The 23,297-nt window shown below is 42.6% G+C and overlaps 1 protein-coding gene across 1 annotated transcript in view; it reads right to left on the bottom strand.

The window, feature by feature from the left end:
• syne2b (spectrin repeat containing, nuclear envelope 2b) overlaps positions 1-23,297 on the bottom strand; it is a 175,809-nt gene that overhangs the window by 17,086 nt on the left and 135,426 nt on the right. The window contains exons 114-119 of the mRNA XM_030044847.1: positions 22,247-22,405; positions 19,324-19,490; positions 5,207-5,369; positions 3,101-3,288; positions 2,180-2,330; positions 696-878 (exon numbers count right to left, since the gene is read on the bottom strand). Of these exons, the coding sequence (XP_029900707.1) occupies positions 696-878; positions 2,180-2,330; positions 3,101-3,288; positions 5,207-5,369; positions 19,324-19,490; positions 22,247-22,405 (1,011 nt within the window). The remainder of the gene's footprint in view (positions 1-695; positions 879-2,179; positions 2,331-3,100; positions 3,289-5,206; positions 5,370-19,323; positions 19,491-22,246; positions 22,406-23,297) is intronic.

Here is a 23,297-nt window from a genome sequence, read left to right as displayed (position 1 = left end):
AAATCCACTTCTGTGATGAAGTAGTTAAAGGTTATAGAAGGAGAGAGAGATTAAAGTTGGATTTTTATGCACTAACACAATTGTGATATGGTATTTGAACTGGACTGAGTAAAAAGCAGTAGGACCCAGGATTATGGGGACGTTTCTAATATTTTGTACATCATTTGCTGATATTGATGCAGTCTTACCATATTGGTCATCCTGACAGTGCTCTTCCTGAGACTGCCAGACTACTGTGTTGTTCTCTCTTTAACCTGTCCTGGCAAAATCAGGGTGCACTGAAAGACTTTTTTCTTGAGTACAAACACATTAAGGAACCGTGCAAGGTTGTCCTGCCATCCCTTTTCATTTTCATATTATTATCTCTAAAGTGGCTTACCGTCTATACATCCCTGCAACTGACTGTGGTCGCCGCCATACTCAGGCATGCATTATACTCAAGTAACCTGGATTTTTTTGTTAAAATACAACTGTCTTATCAGTGTAAATCACAAAGAAGGGCTGCACCACTGAGTCACCCATTCCTACCAATTTATAATACTACTTAGATTTGCCCTTCTTACCTGAATGCTGATCATGAGGCATAGTATATGGGTATTACAGTTCACATTTTTCAGTTGCCTATCACTGCTACTTGGTACCTCTATGAGTGAGAAATTGTCTCGTACAGCTTTAAATATCTCTGATGGTCTCACCTTGAGTCGACGAAGTATGGCGGCCACTCTCTTCTGCAGGCTGTCCCAGCGCTGGTTGCCCTCGTGGACCATGATTTTGAGTTTGCTGGCGGCGTCTGTACGGTTCTCCCGAGCCAGACGCCGGTACTGTTTGTTGACCAGCTCCAGCTGAGTCAGTCGCTCATGGACCTGCCGCTGGAAAGCCTGGGAGTAGAGAACACACGAAGAACGGCATGAATAGGAATGAAAAATCCATTGATCCAGGGCCATTATGAATGTCTTTGAGAGGCCAGTCTACTTGCAGTTAAATTGCCTGCAAGTATAAAAACTCTGAAACAATAAAAAGGAATTAAAGAGGACAATGTTGAGAAGTAGCTGATGTTGGTGATGCTCGTCTTTTTAAACATACTCAAGGGTGTTTATTGAGCATGCTTGCTCATTTTCAGTCATGCACTGCTTTGCATTTGTTGATAAATTCACACTTGGAAGCTGACCAGTATAATCAAAGGCTTCCGCTGTTGGTTGCTATAGGGATTAATTGCCTTTTCCAGCCAATTCAGGAATTTGTACCCAAAACCTCCTGGTCATCTTGCTTTTCTAAACTTTAATACTGCATCCAATTATTGACCCTAGACCAGCGGCCTCGTATGTAGGCCACTGGGCCTCTTTGTGGTGAGGTACCATTAGTAACCATCAACACTCGGTCCGTGTTGCTGTGGAGATAAGAGCGGGCTTCAGCAGAGCCCAGATTACCAGCCACTAATCTCTGTCAGTAATCCAGGCCGGCACATCAGGGTCAAAGGTTACCTGTGTGTTTATGATCACAGCAGGATACCTGAAACTGCGCTCACGACAGACCAGGGTCAAACAGTATCTGCACATCATGGATTACTTCTCAGCCCGCTCAGAACCAACCAGAGTTGTGACAATCAAAGGAAAATACCTGTTTGTGAATTCTGTAAAAATTTCTGATCAACAACTGCTTCTTCTTTCTCTTGCAAACCCACCAATCCCAACCAGTCCACAGCAGATAATCAATTTTATAGCTTCCAACTGTGCAATCCAAGTCAACCATACATTTTAGTCCACTTAAGAGGCAGAAAAGCCTAAATGACTGCTAACAGACCACAACATCTATTGCTTTTGTTGCTTACCAAAAGTAAAGCTTTTTGATAAAAGCTTCACTTAAAAAGCTTTTTATGAAAAGATTATTTTTTAAGTTTTTCTTGTGCTCCCAGGTTGATCAGTGGGCATAACAAGGTGCTTGTGTTTCATTACCTTGACACCCATCCTCCAACAGGTAACTGTTATTTAGTTCAGGACAGCTCTAAGAAACTGATCCCCAGACATTTAACTGGAATTATTTCTAGGTTTCTAGTAGTTGAGAGGCTCAGTGTCAAGGGCACCGAAAGGACATTGTTGATGGAGTCATGCAGAGGAGAGTGTGGTGTCAAAATGCTATGCTGAGGTGAAATATGGCTTAAATAAATCAGTTTCCTGCTAACCTCAAACTTCTTGAGCTCCTCCTTGGCACTGGTGTAGAGGACGTCAGCAGAGACGGGGTTGGCTGCCGTGAGCTCAGCTGTCTTCAGCCAGTCTTCGAAGCGAGAGTAGTCATCCAGGAACTTACACCACAGACGCCAGGTCTCCTCAATCCTTCAAAGAATAGGATCAAAAAATATATGTACAGTGCCAGTCAAAAATTTGGACACAGCTTCTCATTCAATGTTTTTTTCTTTTCTTTTATCATTTTCTACATTGTACTGTAGATTAATAATGAAGACATCAAAACTATGAAATAACATATATGGGATTATGCCCAAGTAGCCTAAGTTCATGTCTGTTTTTGGCTTTTCAGTGCTGGCACTGCTGATAACAAATAATTTATTTTTGCATCACATGTTGTTTCGTGTTTTCCACTTTTAGATGAAAAACTGAAGCAGGGTTGGATTTTGAAATTCACTGAAGTATACAGTGACGTATTTTACCATCCATCTTCTCCCAAGTGCAAAACTACATCAGCAAACAAACTCTTTCATAGGGCCTCAAATCGAATCCAATTCATTAGCTTTTTTCTTGGTTACACAATCAGGAGCCATTATCCACTGTTTTTGCTGTTTATGTCCATAGTGGTTTGAGTGTGTGTTTGTGTGTTTCATGTGTTTGAGTACTTGGAAATCTTAGAAAAAACCCAGCAAGCATAATGCACTTGGGCTCACATCTGAACTAATGGAAAAACACAGAGTTTTACAGCACAAATAAGCAGATACAAAACAGAAAATCACAGTGTCTTGCAGGCACGGTGCCCACTGGAGGCATCAGGTACATGTCAATAAATCAGGGTGCATCTCAGTTATTTTTATTTGTATCTCATCCCTATGCCTAAATGTATTTTGACAGATTCACTTGCTCCTGTCATCGCCCACCTCATCCTTCTCTCCATCGACATGGCGCAGATGTTCCTCCAGCGTCGGTCCAAGCTGCGGGTCGTCTGCTGGATCGAGTCATTTTCTGAGTCGCTGCCGCAGGCGTCGGCATCGTGGAGCAGCACGTCGCACAGGGTCAGCACTGACGCCACGCCCTCTGTATGCTGCTCGATGTCCCGCTGCAGGTCCTGCAGGAGTCAGAACCACAGTCAGAAAACTCCTCTGTGATTTGGTTTGGTTTGATCTGATCTACTGGGCAAAGGTTGCATTTTTACAACTGGTTCAAGTGGGATCAGTTTGGTAACCTGTCAAGTCAGAAAACACATCCCACATTTACACAGCGTTTGAGGCTGAGTGGAAATGTTGCTCTCTCGGACACGGGAATTATTATTTATTTATCCCAGAAAAATCATATAAGAAATAAGAATATATACAAAAGAGTTGGAAAGGTGCCTCTAACTGTGGGTGCAAGCCTGAAGCAATAGGTTTGAGGTGCAGCCAAATACCATCGAGTACATGTAATCACATACAATGATATAAATCATTCAGTTACAAATGCATTTGTACTGACTGAACACTTATTTTTTTCAAAAATTGTAGCCTATAAATGCATATGAATAGGAGGTAACAAGATTGATGATTCTGGCTTGTGTGGTTATCACAAGGTTTGCTTCAGCATAATATATAGGAATTATCTGCATGTTTGTGAGGTGAGTTTGAAAAAAAAAAAAAATTGTTTGGCTGGTGGTTTAGCAGAGGAACAGGACTGCTATATTAAAGATGTGAAATTCTAAAAAGTTACTCAAAAGCCATCAATCGAAACCATTGAAAATGCTGGCATCTTATGCTTCTATAAACCAAGATTATGTGGAAAAGTCATATTTTCGAGTTTGGTGAGATGTTGATATGCAGCATATTTTTGGTTCAGACAGGTTACATTTCAACATATTTGCTGGTTGGCAGAAACGTAAAATGGCAACATTTTATTATGGCGACTGGGTTGTCCAATTAGAATGACGTCTCCATCCACAAGAACGTGTTTACAGCAGGCATCCAGAACTCTGTCTTACGTTTTTTTTTTTTGCACCCAAAGAGAGAATGTAATTTCATTTTTCAGGAACACGGAGAGTTGCTGCTGTTACAATGGAGCTTAATAGGAGAGGGAAGTCGGCTCTCCCTCTTCTATGCTGGATTTCTCCCTGTGTAATTTTGCTGCAAATCTCAGCAGCAAAGACAAAGAAGTCCTCGCTCTTTTACTTTTAGGGATTGACACTGAAACCAAACACCAAACAATCCTGTATAAGACTGGTGATTTTTTTTTTTTTTTTCAACTGAACTCCATCGTACCTGAGTTGATAATATCTCAGTGATGTAACTTGATTAACTTGCAGCAGGATAATAAAGATACAACATCACACAACAAAATGGCATCAGAAATGCCATGAAAATCACCAAATCCAGGGTTTAAAATTGTGTCAATGTGCTGTGGGCTGGAATTTTCCCTTTAATGGTTCCTCAGTGGAACTAGGCAAAGGTTTGTCACTGACAGATGAAAAAAAAAAAAAAAACCTAACCCAGTCACAGAATACAACAGCAGGCTGGACGATTAGAGCTTTACTAAGAGTACGTCAATGTCAGTTCCCAATATGTGTGTGTGTGTATGTGTGTGTGTGTGCGCATCTCGCTGACAGCACTTGTGTTAGCACTTGCTTGTTCAGAGTTAGCACTCTCTGCGTTGCCGTGGCGACAGGTGGAAGCGTAGAGAGCCCATCCATGCAGGAGTCATTTTAGCCTTCCCTCATTCACTAATAGCAGAGTGGCAGCCTCTTTCTCAGGAAACAGCAGGACAGGAGGAGTCCCGTCTCTCTCCATCTTTTCCTCCCCCCTCTGTCTCCCTCTAATTCTCTCTTCATGCCTTTTTTCTACCTGTCTCTCATCTGTCTCTTTCATGACTGCAGCCATTTCCCTCATCGTGATGGTCTGACAGGCAGCTCACAAGTGATTTTTTGCCCTACTGATACAAATCAGATTTTTTGAAAGTCTGACCAGCAAAAACCACAAATCAGATTTAAACCACATTTGTAAGTGGCTGAAAATTTCACCCACCTGCTGCTCAGCCAGCTTCCTCTGGATCTCGTCGCTGTGGCAGACGTTGTAGACCACTGGCTTGGCGAGCTCGGCCTCGATACGAGACAGCCACGTCCGCAGGTTGCTCATGTTCTTATCCAGCTGTTGCACAGTTACCAGCGTCTCCTTCAGCTTCCTCACCCTGGGAAGAAAAAAAAAATTATTTTACACAAGGTGTAGGTTCAACCCATCAGTTTGACAGACACGTTCCAACCAGTCCCTTAAAGATACAAATTTGAAATTGGTCGATTTAAACCATCCACAACCAGAAGCTTGTGGATGGCCTGTCTCTCTTAACTATTTTAAAACTTAATCTATCAACTAATATCATGTTTTTAATTTATTAATCAAGGAACCATGAACTGTGAGGACAAAGGCTCATGGGAAGTTAGCAAAGCCTAAAGCGATGTCTTCAAAGTCTTCAAGTCTGACCACCAGCCATAAAAAACAAAACAAAACAAAACAAAACAAACAAACAAAAAAAAAGTTTAAGACAAACAGAAATTGGTAAAATGGTTAATAGGTAATTGATTAGTTTTCTGCTGAGAGAGTAATCAGCTAATTGTTTAAGCATTAATAGAAAGTATAGATGTGTTCATAGCATCAATGTCATAATCACGGCAGAGTATGTTTTCTGGGGTATTACTGCTGTACTATCCATCTATCATTCATTCAGGGAGTCAGTCATTCAGACAATTAAGGGAATGGAGACTTAGATCAAACAGTAAGAAAATCAGCTGTTTAAAAAAAAGATAACTGAATTTTTTGTCCTGCTGTCCTTGCACCAGTCCCGATTAATTAAAACTCAGCTTCACCTGCAATTCATTCATTCACTCTTGAAGCTATGGGGATTAAACCTGTGACGGTTTTGTTACAGGATGGTCTCTCTAACTCATCTCACTAGAGGACTGTTCCATCCTCAGATGTTCATAGTGCACAGTGTAAATAAAAAGCACTCAAAATGATATAACTCAGCCTCGGCAGCAGTGGTGTCAGGCATGCTGCGTCCTGTCTCCAAGTTAGGAAAATCCAAGATATAAGCATCTGTTTACTCACACACTCACTGAGAACACAAGTCTTCACCCAACATGTGATTAGCATAGCTGCCCGATGATTCCCACAGGCTCTCGGGTTATATTTGGGGAAGTGAGCGACTTGTGTGGGTAATATTTGTGGTGGGGCTGATTTATATTTCACATTTGGTGAATGTTTTCATCAGTGCCTTCGGCCTTCACGTCCAAATTGCTGTTGAATGATGAAAGATTTACTTATTGTCGAGTCAACGCTGGCAGATTCCTAGCTGAACTTTCAAATAAACCGCATGCCTCAGGACCCAATTTGGATGGGAACTCAAAGAATGCAGCTCCCTATAACACACTGTGCTGTTTACATTCATTGAAAACACCTGATGGGTCACATGGGAGGGAACAAAAATCTAAATTGGGACACTTTAAACGGCGTAAACACGAGCTCTCAGTGCCATGAGTGCATACATTTTAGGGATGAGAGGCCCCGGTGGGAATCAGACCTCTGTAACCCTGGCAGTGTCGGGGCTGTGCTCTACCTCTCACTCTGCCCATTAAGCTCCTCTGCAGTCGTGTTTTAGGCTGTTACAAACATGTGTGGGAGGTGCTGCTGTCACCCTCACATGTGATACAACAGGAGCCATTATGGGGGCTGCAGGCTGACCTAGATCTGCTGCCGTGCTGAATGATGTCTGGGAAACAGACATCATTCAGCATTCCAGTATAACTGCCTGGTCACTGACCTACATCAGTGCATTCTCCTGCACGCACCGACACAATACAGAGAGGCCGACACCCTGCCAGCATGTGACTGCAGCTGCTGAGCGCATTCCACCACAAACTCCCACAAACAAACGAGCGAGCGAGTTAGTGTGTGTGTGTGCACGCTAGTCAATGCTCGTGTGCATACTGTAGTATACTGCAGAAAGTCTCAACTTAACATTTAGTCTGTGTTAAAATCATTTATAAAGGTGTTTTTTTTTTTTTTTTGTATTTCTGCTTTATTAGATAGTGACAGTAGAGTAGGCATTCTTGAAGTGTGACCTTCAGGACAATGGCGGCCCTCAGAAGTTTCATCATGTCACCTGAGTTGACATAATGAAATGCTGCGTTATATTTGATCTGCTTCTAATAGTTTTACACCAAACTTACATCACACAGTACCTTGCTTTTAAGAATGGGCTGAGCTGTCAAGTTAAGAATGGTTGCATGACAACAAAGCATCTAGTAGGAGTCTTATGGTTCATGTTTGACTCGCGAGATCCCTACTCACAGATTACATCATCATTGCAGGTATGTTAGCTGGATAGCGACATGGAGGAGGCGGGGCCATCGCACAAAAAATGTGGTGTCAGTGAGGAGAGAAGGAAGTTTCTGGAGAAATGAAGCAGCTCTTACTTCACCGTACCGCACAGATAAAATGATGCGTCTAATCTGCAAGCAGGTGAATGTGATGCACAGGCGAGGAGTGAACAGCTGAGCTTTAAAGATTTCAAAAAAGATGAACCCAGCAGCCAGCTTTCACAAATCCGTTTTAGCAACAAACTACAAATTGTGCTTATTTTACGTCACTGGCTGCAAACCATTTCAACAGCATGAATTGTAGATGCACACCTTTGTCATTAAAACATCTACAAATGGACAAACAGATTTTTTTCTTCGCCTCCAAAACATTTCTTACATGATTCACACTTGGCATCACTTTTAGTCTCAAACAGAAGATTTGTTTTGGAATTATTTTGTGTTCCGTTTTCCCTTGGATGGCCCTAAATCCACTGATGCCTCCCTAAATTGGCCCTCAGTCATCAAAACTTGACAACCCCCACAGGTGAGAGAGACAGGACAGGGGCAGGGGGGAGAGCAGGAACGACAGGGCTCTGCTCAGAATCAAACCCAGGCCACCACAGTGAGGACTCCAGGTGAGCCGACAGGACGCCCCTATTCAGTGTTAACATCCTGTCTTTCTTCAAACATGGTATTAAAAATCTGCTGGTGGATGAGATAATCCCATTTTCTCCAGTGCAGTTTCTCTTGTTTCAGGATTTTTTCTGGGAACAGGTATAAATATGTTGAAACAAGAAGATCAACCCACTACAAAATTCAGGAAACAAGTTGATAAGCACTGGAAACAAATGGGATTAGGTCTTCCCACTGGATTTTTTTTTTCTTAACCATGCTAAAGAAAAACAAGCATGTTTGCATGCGCATGCATGACACTGAAACATGAAGTAAACTGTGTTGTGGGTAACCTCACTGCAGGTGTTATGATTTAGACACCACCTCTGGTGTCAATGGGAGTTTTAATCTCACTGTTTTCATAGTGGGGTTCACGGACCCCATGGGCTCCTTGAGGGGCTCCCTCAGCAAAATGAGGAATAGATTAACATCACCGTAATTTAAATCACTGGAAATAAAGATGAAAAAATATGTGAGATTATTCTAATATTATGTTTTTATCTTATTACACTCAATCTGTCAATGTAAATTTAATCATTTAAAATGAAAGGGAAGGCTGTGCTTCAACAGTATAATTCTCTGTGGAATACTAAATGCAAATTCAATGGGAATATTGAGAAAATGTGAAAAGGTGGTCACAGAGAACAAAATACTCATATGCCACCCGTTTAGTCAAAAGCAAAATCACTTCAGGCAGGGTCTGTATGTGTAACTGTGTGCATGCTCATAAAATGAAATAAAACACAGATTCCACCACCATAGCACACTGCTCTGTCACTGACTGGGTAGATTTCATGCAGGTTTAAACAGTATTCAAGGTGACTGGTCCACATTAACCAAGAGTGCAGGCTGATGTAACACAGACTGAAAAGCAGCAACAAGCTGCTGCATTTCATCAACCAAGATCAAAAAGACAAAGCATACAATCCAGACAAGCTGCGCACGTTCTGCAAAACTTGCATGCATGCAAATCTGCAAACTGGATCTATTTATCAGTCTGTAATGTTTAATTTGTGTGCACATGATTTGCATCTCGCCCATGAAGCCACATCAAAAGCAATTCTGTGTCCCAGACAGAGAGACAGACATTAATTTCTGAGTCTGATGCTTCACCAATCTGCAATAACAGAACAGGAAGGTGATGTACCTCTGCTATTTTTGGCTCAGTGAGGATCACTGACAAATCAGTGTGTGTACACCTGTGTGCGTGTGTGTGCGTGTGTGCACGCACATGCAGGTGTGAGCTGGTGTAGCTTGAAGTTGCATGTAGCTATGTGAGGCTGCGTGATAGCAGAGGAGGGAGGAGACAGGACAGCGGCGTCAATAACATCCAAAACACTCATTATACATTAGAATGGCTCATTGAATTTACACACACACACGCACACACACCTGCTGTCCAAGCTGCCTCCTTGCCTTGTATAAATACCCACACATCAAGATGAATTTGTGCAGAATGGCATGGCTAGCCACTGCCTGCCTTCCTGCATCCATGCACCGACAAAGCCGAGCCCATCCCCCTTCATCTGATTCCCTCGCTCTCATTCTCACTCCCCTTTCCTTGCTCTCCTTCACACATATACACACACACACACACACACACACACACACACGCGCGCACACACATGCACTTGCAACACAACATCCAATCTGCTCCCCTTTCACCCTGCTGCCTTTCAGTCCCATGCTGGCTGGGCGAGCAGGGGGAGCGATGAGAGCTTACGATCAGGGCGAGAGGTACTTACGGGCTGGTGAGGAGGCTACTCCATGGCGATGGCTCATCTGCTAGCGAGCATTGCCCCCCCCCCACACCCAACACAACCCTCCCTCCCTCCCTGCCTGCCTCTGCAGTCCGCCTGTCCCCTCCTCCCTCCTGTCTCCCTCCTCTTCCTCCTTGGCGTATCGGACGGCTGGCAGCAGCAACACACACACACACACATACATACACGCACAGGTTCACTTAAGGTTACACACCTACCCTTACTACAGGTACATGGATGTAGTGCAGCCGTAAGACTTCCTTTGATCCACACAGTCGCAAAGTTTTCGCCTTGGCTCTTTGTGCATTTGTGGATTTGGACTTGAGCGCCTCTGATTTCAGACTGGACTCAGATTTAACTACATCCTTCCTATAAATGCATAAATAATGCAAGCTACTTGGTGAAAAGTGAGAGTAGTATTGCACATATACGGCTGAATATAATAGGAAAAGCAAGGTTTGTGTATAGAAAATGTATTTGCTGGCTGATGTGGCATGGCAATAATTTTGACTTTTGATGGTTTTGAGTTAGGAAGTGAAGAGATGATTGGTCAGCTGTTAAAAGTGCGCCAGGGAGAGGACCAATCAGCTTACATCGCTTGAAGAGTTTCCCAACTGAACTTAAATTGGTCATAATTACTTTAAGTTCATCATCAAATTATGTGAAAATACTTAGGATCCAGTCTGTTCAAGTGACTTCATTCTGGTCAATCAAAGATCTAATTTATCTGTTCTCATTTAAAAAGGTTTTACCTTTAATTTTGTGGCATGATATGATTAGTGTTATGACTCTAAGAGGAGGAAAGCTCAGGAATAAAACATTTGGCTCAGCCTGGATTAAAGACTATAATTACTTTTATCATAATGGCAGATTTCACTGGGACTTACCACTGCTCCTCAGAAACTAGAGATTTCAGAACAGCCTTTTTTTTTGTTATCTGTGGGCAGGCACAGATCGCATAACTCTAGCCACAGCCCAATCAATAACAACCTGCACTGACACAGTCTAAAGACTTTCAGAGAGGCTTTTAGTGTGGAACGTCTGATTCAAATGAAGAAATGCAGATCTCCTTGAAGTACAATTACTAAAAAATTTAACCTCAGATAACACTTTAAAGATAAAATATGTCCAAAACCACGTTTACCACTTTCCACAGAGACTAGGAACCTTTTGAGGAACTGTCTGCGTTTCAACCACAGGGACCAGGGTAAAAATTCAGTTCTCGGGATATTTTCTTTACCCCAGAAAAAGTCCGTCTTCGGTGGTAGGGACTTTTTTATCACCCAGGAACTTTGGGAAGGTTGCAGGAATGACCGTCGCTGATTGGTCAAACATACATAGAGCGGCTGTTTCAACCTATGCACCGCTTGATTTATAAAACAGGGATGGGGTACTCCAGTATTGATTTAAGACCGGTTTAGGACGAAGGGAAGACATTTGTCTTTTTTTGATAGCATTAAAAGCAAAATGAAGCTTTGCTGCTGGCTTCCCGACTCATTTTAAAAAAAAGAAAAGAAAAGAAAGAAAGACAGAAAAGAAGAGAGTGGTAATGTAATTGAGTTGAAAGCACTTGCAAGCGAGAGAAAGAGTGAAAAGGGGCGACAGTCCAACAATGAGAAAGGAGGTGAATGAGAGAAATACTTGTTTCATGGTTGTTACGTTCTAAAGCACAAATAAATACCATTAAACACTCAGATGATTTACTGTGGAGACCAACGCTTTTAACTTCATTTTCCTTCTCTGCATTTCCCCTTATTCTCTCCCTACCTAGTGCACACACACACAGCCGGAGATCGAAAAAAGACGCAATGGAAAAACATTGTAAAAAGTGTCTAATCTGTCAAGAAGGGGGTTAAAATAGGTTAAATACTGTGATGCTTCACGACTGTAAAACATGACTAGTAAAACAGCTGCGGTCGTTTCATTTGTGGGTGGTGGACACACAGACAGCAACAGGCTGAGGGAACCTTTTAATCCCTTGAAAAGTAGTCAAAAGTAGTGCCTGGAACTACTTTACCTGGGTAATTTGGCTAGAAAAACAACTCAAGTGTCTGTGTGTGTGGCAGGACCAAAAGGTGAAAGACAAACCTTCCTATTAAAAAGGTTAGGAACAGATATTTCGCCCGGTATTGCTCAACTAAAGCATAACACTTTATAACACAATACCAGATTTGTCCTGCATCAACAGACTCAGCAAGAGGGAGCAAAGTGAGAGAACAAGCCCATTAAAATTAGTCGAGGCCTGTAGGAGATCGCAGATGTAGACCAAACGGCAGCCTGGACAACCAACATCTGCCACCCTGGTCCCATTCAGACACACAAGCCTGGGGTTATAAACACTAACAGCAAACAGAAATATATGGGGCCTCCTGATGAAGCCTGGTAAACTCAACAACACGCAGACGGACAGAGACAAAGAGAAAAGAAGAGAGACAAACACATAACTCACAGACAGAAATCATTACTTGGGATGTAATAGACTGAAACTGTATTCATTCATTTAGACTGAAGTCCATAACTCAACTTCATTGCCATCACACAGTCCATTTGCTTCCACTTTCAATACACGACACACACACACGCACACAAACACACACTCAGACACTTCCATCTCTCTGTCTCACAATCCCTCGCTCAAAACTTCACAAATCACCGTGGCAACAGAGCAGCCAGTGACGCGAGAGTCCTTTGAGAAACGCGCCATCGTTACCACGACGACCAGATCTACAACCATGCAGAAAGAGAGCCGAGGGATTTGTAAATGATTACTTTTTTTTTCAATGACCATCAGCCACTTCTTAAAACAACAACAACAAACAAAAACAACAGGACACAAAATAATGTGTAAAGGCTGACCCACAGACATTAAACAAACAAACAAACAAACACACAAAATCACTCTTTGGTAATAAAGGAAATATATTTGCAGATGTAGCAAATGGCTCCTGGTATGAGGAGGAGGAGAAGGAAGAGGAGAAGGAGGAGGCTTTTTTTGTTTTAAAGAGAAACATCTGCCTCGTGTGCATCCCATTCAGACAATGAGAAGTAAGGGGGGCTGAGGGAACCAGGGGGGCAGGATGGTGGCCCTGGACTCGTGGTGGCCCCCGGGGCCGAGGGCCCGGCCGTACAAAGGCTCGTGTCAGCAGACGGCAGCTGCTGGGCAGGGTGACGGAGCACCCGGTTTGTTTTGGTGGACAAAGGCGAGCAGCGGTCCAGTGTCAACGCACCTAATCCCCCCGGCAAGTCAAACCCCAGCAGTCATCTGCCGCAACTTACTGGGGCGAGACACAGACAAAGGCTGAGGAAAGCCTCCAGTCATCGCTGACTCTGAACAAGCTCGCCCGCTCTCTCTTGAACTCCAGCACCGCTTATCCAAACATGTGACTCGCTGCCACTGGACCGCACGAGTCAGAGCGTCCACTGTCTTCACTGCCTCGCCCTCAGTGACGATATGAGGAAATCAGGGGAGTACAGAGAGCATGGATGACAGGACCGTAGCCCCCTCTTTGACGGGCAGGCTGTGGCCAAGGAAGCAGAGAAGATAATCTCTGACCCAGGCCATGTCCCGCATTCCAAGTATGAGACCCCAAAACACAAACTAAATTACTTCAATACCTTGTTCATATCTGCTCACAGTCAAGGCGGGGCACTAGTCCCACAATAAATGACACAGTTTTGTCCCATATACATCTGGACAAGAGTCTGGGAATGTGCAATTTACCGATGTTGAATATTGAGACTGTACAATATGATTTTGGGAGTGTAATATCTACAGGTTGGTGATATGCTCACTATAAAATTAATATTCTGGCATTTTTTGGCTGCTCATCTGACTAAAAAGGAAGCCGAGGCAAAAGCTAAGATAATGGATTTATGGTTTAAACACAGCTGCGATAAAGCTGAAAACAAGGAGAAAATTAGAGTGAAAAAGAATTAGGCTGAAAAAAACATTTCAAAGGGGGTACATTATTGAGAAACGTTGGAGAACCACTGGCCAAAACCATACAGAATATTTCCTGTAGGTGTGAAAGCATCTGACATGGATCGTCTCCTGTTGTGTGCTGCATGGGTGAAAGTCCGCGCCTGATTCTCATGTCTGAAAAGGGCTTTGCGGTGTTCATCCTGCCTGGAGGAGGCGTGTCCACTGCTGGCAGGATTACCAAGTATCACTAAGTTTGATGTGGAGTGGAGCTGACAGGCTGAGGGGCAGGTCGGCTGAGGCCTGCAGCCCACTGATCTACAAAGCTACTTTTAGCCCCCTCAACACCTTTTGCCCACCAACACGGACACCTACAAAGACCCCTGTTGCACTGATCTTTCCCGACTGCCCAAGTAATATCAAATACTGTTGCTCTTTAAATGATTTTGCATGGCAGGAAGATATGTGTCAGGGTGTGAGTCAGGGCCTAAAGGCGGATAGGTGAGAAGAGGACCGAGATGTTTTTTTTGAAGAGATGAGTTCCTGAGCTGTGATGGAAGAGCTCAAACTAATCCGACAACTTTGCATTTCTCATCATAATCGTGAGCCGGCAGAACATCATTTTATGAGAGATTTTAATAAACCAACTCGCCACCTTTTCTTTTTCTGCTGATCATTCCGCCACATCGCCCGCTCTGTTGTTTACAAGGCGTGCAGAGGGCTGACATGACAATGGCTAAATGGTTTCCGCATCACGTTAAGCAGATTGTGAAGACTGAGATGGACAGACAATCCCCAGGTTTATCTGCTTAGAGGGGTTTTCCCCCTCACTACAAACCACAGCAGTGGATTGGGAGTCTCAAATCCAGGAACGGGTTTCACCAAGCGTGAGTGACACACAATACACTCCAGTTCAGCCACAGAGTTGTTGACCACTGAGCAGCTTCACTGGTACAACTGGGGTCAAGTTCTTTCTCAAGGGTGAATACTGCCTTCCAGACGCTGTTTTTCTCAGCCAAATTTCAACAACATACATTTCAAAATAACACGTTTCAAAGAATCAGAGATGCCCCATGTGTTTCTGAACTCTCAGGCTTGAACGTATTTTACCTCAACAAAAATGAGAATTTAAGAAGAGCATATTGCAATAAAAGAAAGGCTTTAATTTTAATTAATATGGAAGAAATTTCACATGTATTGTGACATTATAGGCTTAAGCAGGGAGTGACAACCACACATTCCAGCACACAGTCTGGCAGCAGTGTGGCTCGTGCCTCAGCAGTAGCTCATTAGTGGGCTTAGCCTTGTTATGCTAGTCAGTCCCCGTTGGGGCGGGGGGGTGGGGCAGTGTGTCACGCTCTCTCCCCACTTCTGTCCCCCTCTTGTTAGAGACAGAGGGCACACCTCGGCCCTAATGACCTGTCAGTCACAATGAAGACCCTCGCCCTCTTTCCACCGTGAACCACATGGCTGGGCTGACATGGCCCCGCCCCCTTTGTCACTCAGTGTCATGACCCCACCCCCTTTTTGCCTTGGTGGCAGGAATGTGATCCTGGTGTGTTTTTGGTGAGGTTTCACCCTTCTCAGAAAATCTGATTCAGCCACTTCACCTGACAGAAGACTGGTGTGAACAAGCCACACTCAAAGCAAAGTGGCTTTGACAAAATTATTCTTAAATAAAAGAAATAGTGTCTTTACATCTGGATGTATGTTTTAGATATGATTGCTTGAAATTACAGGATAGTGTTAACCATGCTGCAATATTTCAAAAGATGACTGTTTTATTGCTTTTGTCTTCATCTTTGGAGCTTCAACACCATCTTTGTGATCATCATCATCTTTAGTTTTCTGGTTGATGATGCTGAGTCTTCTGCTCATACTAACTACCCAGCTCTTCCTCCTCTACTAATTATGTTATTGCTGCCGCCAGAGACATGAAATGCATCACTCTGTGCATGAAAGGATACCTGCCACCAGGTGCTTAAAACATGCTGTTTACATTTGCACATATTCCAAATGTCACTGGAGACCCATTGAAGCAATGCTGTGTTATATTGCTCGGTGGAAAGGGAAGCAAAACAAACATTTATTTAGTTTAAAATGTCACAGATTACTACTTTGACATTAATGCCAATAAAGCTGCTTTGAATTTTAATTTGAAAGAGAAACACAGACGGGAGGGAGACAGTGGGCATATGGCATATCTAAGCCAGGCGTTCTCATGGAGGATAAGCCAACCCCCCCGACCCTCCCGTCCCCCGTCTCACCCACCCACATCGACTTCACCCATCTGGCCACAAGAAAACATTCCTCTGTAGAGCAGATTGGCTTGGGACTGAGTTTTGCGAGTTGGCCTTTCATAAAATTCTGGACTCGTTCCAGTAAAAATGCCCTTATCAAACCAGCAATTAACCGAAGCACAAATTCAATTACAAGTTTAAACTCGGTGGCCCGTTGCTTGCCGGAGATGTAACGGCCATGCACTCCACCACCCTGAGTCCGCTCTGCCGTTAGCCATTGTGGACAATTAGCTCACTAGGTTTCTGTGGTAAACATCAGCCCACACGGAGCTGGTAATAACCGCTGCACGGCTGCCTGTCTGCGGCAAAAAAAAGTTACTGACGGAGGGGAACAAGGTCAAAACCATCTGCTAATACATGACCCTCGTTTCTGGGGTGAACATCGTTAGTGATGAGAACATTTACTTAACGAGGAAATTCAAGTCTGAACCCTCTTGCCAACACAAGCCGAGGGCAGAAAATATATATGATGGCATCAGGTGTATGGTGAAGCTCACATTGAAATGGAATATTAAAGTAATAACCCGAAACATTTTCATCTGAATGAGTGTCTGCTGTTTTGCTTTTTTTTTTTTTACTGTCTATCACTGACCAGTATAAAACATTAGTGATTCAGCCTATATCCAGTTAATCAAAGCCTTTCCACTGGCTGTTCTAAACACTCGGCATCTGGTCACTCTTTCTTGGCAACAGCCACCATGGTTGAACAGACCAAAAAAAAAAAAAAAAAAAGAGAAACTCAAATTCCATCAGCAGAAAATCCCGCCTTCACTGTTTGATTGACAGGTCATCTCTTGGAAGTGTAGTTTCGAAATACCACAGTGATTAGAGCTTAGCAGCAAAAATGGAAATAAAATGCACATACAAGAAAAAAAAAAAAGACGTTGCCGACATCTGTTACAACTTTAAATTTAGAAAGATTTATGGAAAATTCAATGGCAACTGCCACTGTGCTCCTGGGCATGGCACTGACACACCAACTGCTGTAATGAAGCTGCTCAGCAGTTGTTACCACAAAAAAATGTGAAAAGCAATATGAGCAGCCAGTGCTACATATAGCAGCGTGTCCTCGGTCAGTTTAACTGGCTAAATGATAATTAAAATTCATGGAGCCAATAATTAACCTCAATGAGGTTTGTCATTAATCGTGCCACTCAGTCAAACTGAACTGAATGGACTCACCTCCACTGTACACACTCATCACTATCACTGCCAGCCTGTGCTGCTCATTCTGTGTTTATTTATGTCCGACTTGTACCGCCTGTCTGTCACATGGCACCACGCTGCTCTCATGCAGATAAGAGGCGAAGTGGCACTAAGCTGGTGTACGGGCATTTCAGCAGTTCTCTCCCTCCATACAGCGGCCGCTCCCCTCCATGTTGGAATGGGATTTGCATTCATGGATTAATAATATCACTCTATCCGCATGTTGTCTCTGAGCTTTCTCTGTTTTAATCTGCACGGGCCACCGCGACTCACAGCTGTGATCTGCCCTCTGAGAGAAAACTATCGACTGATCCTGGGGTCGAACTGCGCAACTGAAAAAATATGACCTTGTGTAACCAGAAAACATGTAACATGCACACATCAGGTTTTTTAAACTGGCCAAACTGTGATTTGTTTTCCCTTTCAACCAAAAGAAACCAATGGGGGGGAAGAGACAAAAGATGTAACACTGGAGAGTCCAGGTTTTTGTTTGTGGACGCTGCTCACTGCTGCCTCTCACTTATTGTGCCAGCAAAGAAATGTACACACCTCACACCACGATGCTATGGTGGCCAACAGGGCAAACCTACGGGGTCGCAATTAAGAGGGATGGTAGTGGAGAAAACAGACAAAGGGGAGAGAGGGGGGAATAAAATTCAACAAAGCATTAAAGTGCATTGACCAAGTGAGCAACCATGAAGTCCCAAAATGGGTGTGTTTTTACATTCAAATCTTGTGCAACTTTAAAAGGAAGAGCTCTAAACACACACCTGACCAACAGCTTGCTTTGCCCCTTGGCATCAGATTTGTGTCAAATGCTTACACAGCCAACAGCCCATTTTATGGGAACTGAACCATAAAAGAAAGAACAAGTTTCCCCACAATTCCTAAGTCCTGAACAAAAATAACCAAACTGTTAAGGTAAGACTTCAAAACCTTTACTCATGAGACCATGCTGAGGACCTTCCCCCTCAGAGACACTTAACTAACTGATAACTGATTCAGCTCAAACTGAATAAAATACTAAAGTTTCTCAAATTTGTCTCCATTACCAGGGACAAGGTGTGACTTTTCTGCTCCACATCAGTGCTTAATTGGTTCTACATTATACAGGAGTGCAAACTGCTATGGCGACTCTTTAAATGTAACGTCACTCTGATATCTGATCCCTGAATAAGGTCCCATACCGTATCGGCATATTGATAAGTTGTTACTGCATTACTTGGGAATTATTAGGATAATGAAGCCAGTGAGATCAATGAAATTATCATCCTCCTCTGGTGTCTACACTGAATATTACACTGTGTGCCACAAGATCAGATTTAGTAGGAAACCTGCAGGACTGACCTTACAAAATTAGAGGTGATTACCTTTCTGCACACAGGAGGAAGTGGGCATTGTTATTCCAGTGCAAAAAGACCTGAGGCTTTAAGAGTTTCTCACAATTCTCCAACAACTTCTCTTTTGCAACAGGAGGCAAGTTACAACTACTAAAACATGTCAAAACATTTCAGCCTTACCCCTTATACATCTACGCTGGCTTTAACACATCTCAGTCTCCAGTGTGCTGACACAGCGTTGAGTGCGTAAAAACAACGCTGCTCTCAATCAGAAAAGATTCCTTGTAAAACAGCTGCTTCCAGTCAAGGTGCAAAGTGCAGCTTTTATTATCCTGGCAGGGAAAATCCTTGTGGTCAATTATCGCTCAATCAATGTCCGAGGAAAGGTGCGGTTGTGGTTATCGATCAATAAAGCTGCATAAAGCGCAAATAAAACTGAAGGAGAGGGATCAATCACATGATTACAAAATACGAGCCTGGTCACAATGCCAAAGATGTGACTGGGACATAAAAACACAGGGAGTAAGCAGAAAAAAGCCTGATAACCTTTAAAAACATGAAAAGAGTAGTAACAGTGTCGCTCTCCTCACCTGGCCTCAATGTGGTCAAACAGATGCTGCCAGCGGTCGTTGATGTCCTTCAGTTTGTCGTTGATCTCCGTCTCCTTGGTCTTGTTGCTGGCGGTGATGAGCTGCTCCCCAAGCTGCTTCAGGTGGGTTTTATTCTCACTGAACAGGTTGATCTCCTCCATACAGTCCTGATGGGAGAACAGCAGGAAAGAAGCCGTGAACAACTCTGTGTCGTCTATATCTTGAATTTTTTTACAGTGGGGCTGAGAATTTCCTCAGCTCAATCACATTTTGCTGTTTCATACTTTCTGCCAATCAGAAAATGTGCTTTGGCACAGGGTTTAATGTTGACAGACCACATCAATAATAACACCAATCAAACACAATTATAATCAAACGCAACACAATCATATGAACAGATTTTTGACCATTTGAAATCCATAAAATGAACAGCAAGCAGTTTTTCACATTTTTTGAACATGAGCGGGAGTGACTTGGAGAACATTATCCTGTACTCACTAATGCAGCCGTCATTTTTAATTAAGGCAAGGCAATGAATCGATTCAATGGACTGATTCAGATTTACATTTTAAATCAATACAAAAAACGTCTGAATCCTAAAATCAAGATTTTGACTACATATGTTATAATGTTATACAAGCAGCTGAGCACTTCTTCAAACAAGCTACACAATTCACTTATCTACACAGAGCGTGCAAGCCCGGAAATGTGTGTGTGTGAACCACCAGTCACATGATAACGGCCACTACAAATCAGTAAGGAGCTGTAGTTGGTGGAAAAACAAGAAAAATCTAGATTAAAATCAGAAATCATGAAAAGTTTGGGAAAAAAACAAAACAAAACAAAAAAAAACAGATTATCTCCCAGCTCTATTTGTAATACACAAATGCGATCACGACTGGTCTTAATTATCGCCCAATTTGAATGGATTAATGTATGCAGCATGGTTGGAATGATGAGATGGAAATATGAATCTGCACATATTTCTGATCAAAAGAAGCTTCTACAACTTGCTTCTTTATTATTTAAAGGTTAAAAATGTAAACAATTAGAAATGCCTGCTCAACTCGAAGAATCTCACTTGACTGAACTTATTTCGAGTCGACTTGCTGAGGCAGTTACTGTGTATTCCATGTTTTATCATTTCCCTGCGTAGCATTGCTTTTGATTGCACACCAATGTTAAAGAGGACTCCTCTGTTTAAGAGCTGTCTCCTTTCTGTGCTTGTTCCTCTAAATGCATTTCCTGTTAGCAGTAATTCACCCTGATGAAGCGTCTGGGCTCTTGAAGTGCTGCTCCGTAGCTGAACCTGACCTCTGACCTCCCTGAGGAGAGGGACAGGGAAACATCCCTTTAGGGATTAATTAAGTGTCATATTATCATTAATATGAGACTGGAGGTTGAAGGCGGGGTTGAGTGTATAATCACTGATGGAGCTGTAAATAAAAAGGTAACAGGGTAAACAATGTGACCCTCAAATGATGATCATAAAATGTCACAACCACCGATATAAAAAGTATGATTATTCTGATTATTGTAGCTATGTAATAATTATATATAATTTGTAAGTATTTATTTCCCTCAAAAGCCAGTTTTTATATACCATACAAATTTGAAACTACCTTATGTGATGTAAACCGTGAATTTATGTAAACTTTATTTATTTATCTCATGCACATTAATATCAGCCTAAGAAGAGCAACTCACTGTAATCCTGAATAAAAAAGCGGGTAAAATATTTGTGTTTTCTAAGGTGACTTATACGTCTTTTTATGTATATGAGTTTATGTTGCCTCACAGGAAAACCAGTTGCCCTTCATGGACAAATTAAGTTGCAAGTTGAAATAATTTTGGATACCTGTTTATGAATCAACTTTTTAGCTGAAAATTATCATAATTTCTGATTTGGAGGCTGGACAGACAGTCATAATCCCCATGACAAGAGTCGGTGATGCCTCAGGCCAAAACTTTAAATTTAAAGCCCAAAGGCCTGAAAAGGTTTAAAACCCCCCAGTGGGACAATAAGTTTGAGTTTCAGCAACAGCCAGCGCCTTTAGTATCTCCTCGTCCCGCCCCTCCTCTTCATCACCCACCACACACACCGTAACAAATGAAAGAGGCCTGGGCAGACACAAAACAAACCAGCATGGCCCTGCTGGGGCACAAACAGCTGTCGTCTCTTTCACAGTCAGGGGAATTCACAGCTTTGTGAAAAGGCCAGACCGTCCCATCTAACTGCCCTCACCAGCAACATGTCTCGACTTAGAGCAGAGCCTGAACAGGGAAGCAAGAAGCTTTAATGATGAAACCAAAGTGTGTTGGAAATGTGAAGTCACAGGAATTAAAAAAAAAGCCCACTTCCCAAACCTTTTTTCAAGGTTTGAAAATTGTAGTCACTTGCAATGCATGTCTCAATCCAACATAGTGAACAGCGCAGCGTCACTGAAATTCTCCAGGTTTGTTCATCCTGTTGAGCAGCAGTCTCTGTGTGTCAGCTACCTTTGCTGCCTGAATAAATGTGTACACCTGAAACACACTGCTGGTGGTCTGCACATAAATTTAGCTTTGATTTTTGTGTCTGAAAAGCCTATAAACACGGTAAAAAGAGTGCATGTGAAGGCTGTGATGAATACTTGGGTCTTTATCACATTACACAGTGGCTTCCGTCTCAAATGTTTGTATTTATGTCTTTTTGTGAATCCTATTTTCCCACTTGTTTGTGTGCTACCTTCCAAACTCCTACACAATAGACCTTAATCATTTCAGATTGAGCACAGTGATGTAATTTGCAGCCACAGCCCCAAAGGCAAACTTAATCCAATCTTCCAGCAGTTGCAACGAGTGATGAGTGTTTATCATCACAATGACTGTGTGGGGGTGTGTTAGCGTGTGGTTGTCAGACACACAAGCAACAGCCTCTTACCTTCTTGAGCTTCTCCACCATCTCCTCGATGTTGAGGTCAGAGTTGTGAGCCACTTTGTTCTCCATCTGCGTCAGCCACTCGCACAGCTCCTTATTCTTCTCATTGAAGATGATCCAGGCATTCAGACGGTCGGCGATCTCCTGTTTACGCAGAGACACCTGACACACGGAGGATCGGGAGACACAAATTAAATAAACTGTATTACTTAAAGGCACCGTGTTATTGCTGATGAAGAAATCACATTACAGTGACATTGCTTTTATTGGATTTGTGCTTATTAGATTGTGCACAGTGTATAGATGATAAAGTGAGAGGAGGGATGACATGTGACAGAGATGCTGCGTCACACTTGAACTCATGGGCTGATGTATCTGAGGTGGATTTATTCTTGTACCATACACTAAATGAGACGAATTCTTGTACATTTATTGTCCTTGACAAACTAGGTCTGATTATGTGAAGGGCCTGTTAAAGAAAGTCCACTCTTTGTCAGCTCGGCAGCAGGTGAAGGAAGTATTTTGTGCTGTACTGTATCAGGTGCATCAGAGATTGGCAAAACTATCATTTATTTATATGAAAATGTTCTGAATTATGGCTTCAAAATCCCAACAATGGGCTGACCAATGATAGGACAGGCTTCTTAAAATCTTGAACGCTGTATATGAACTTTAAAATAATATTTAAAAAACAAACAAAAAAAAAAAAGAACTCTCAAAACAGTGAATCCTGCAGGATGAGCTGTGACAAATGTGAGGTGTCAGCAACAGAGCTCCTATGTCATGTGATTTTGAACACATCAAATTGTTGTATCAGGATATATCTTGTGATAAAAACAAACAAACAAAAAAAAAAACAATCGAGTGATATGGATTTCAACCTCATCATCCAGCACATTCACTTGCAGGCATCACAGAGCCTCATTTGATCAAACACACACACATGCAAACACACAATTCGCATGCAAATACACACAGACCTGTGCTCAAACACCCACAGACCTGTGCTCAAACACACACACAGTAAAAAGTGAAAGCTATTAGGACCATTAAG

This window comes from Myripristis murdjan, chromosome 22 (genome assembly GCF_902150065.1).
Source record: "Myripristis murdjan chromosome 22, fMyrMur1.1, whole genome shotgun sequence".
Lineage (NCBI taxonomy): Eukaryota > Metazoa > Chordata > Actinopteri > Holocentriformes > Holocentridae > Myripristis > Myripristis murdjan.
The sequence above is the reverse complement of the archived record's forward strand: the minus strand, read 5'-3'. Positions and strand labels throughout refer to the sequence as shown.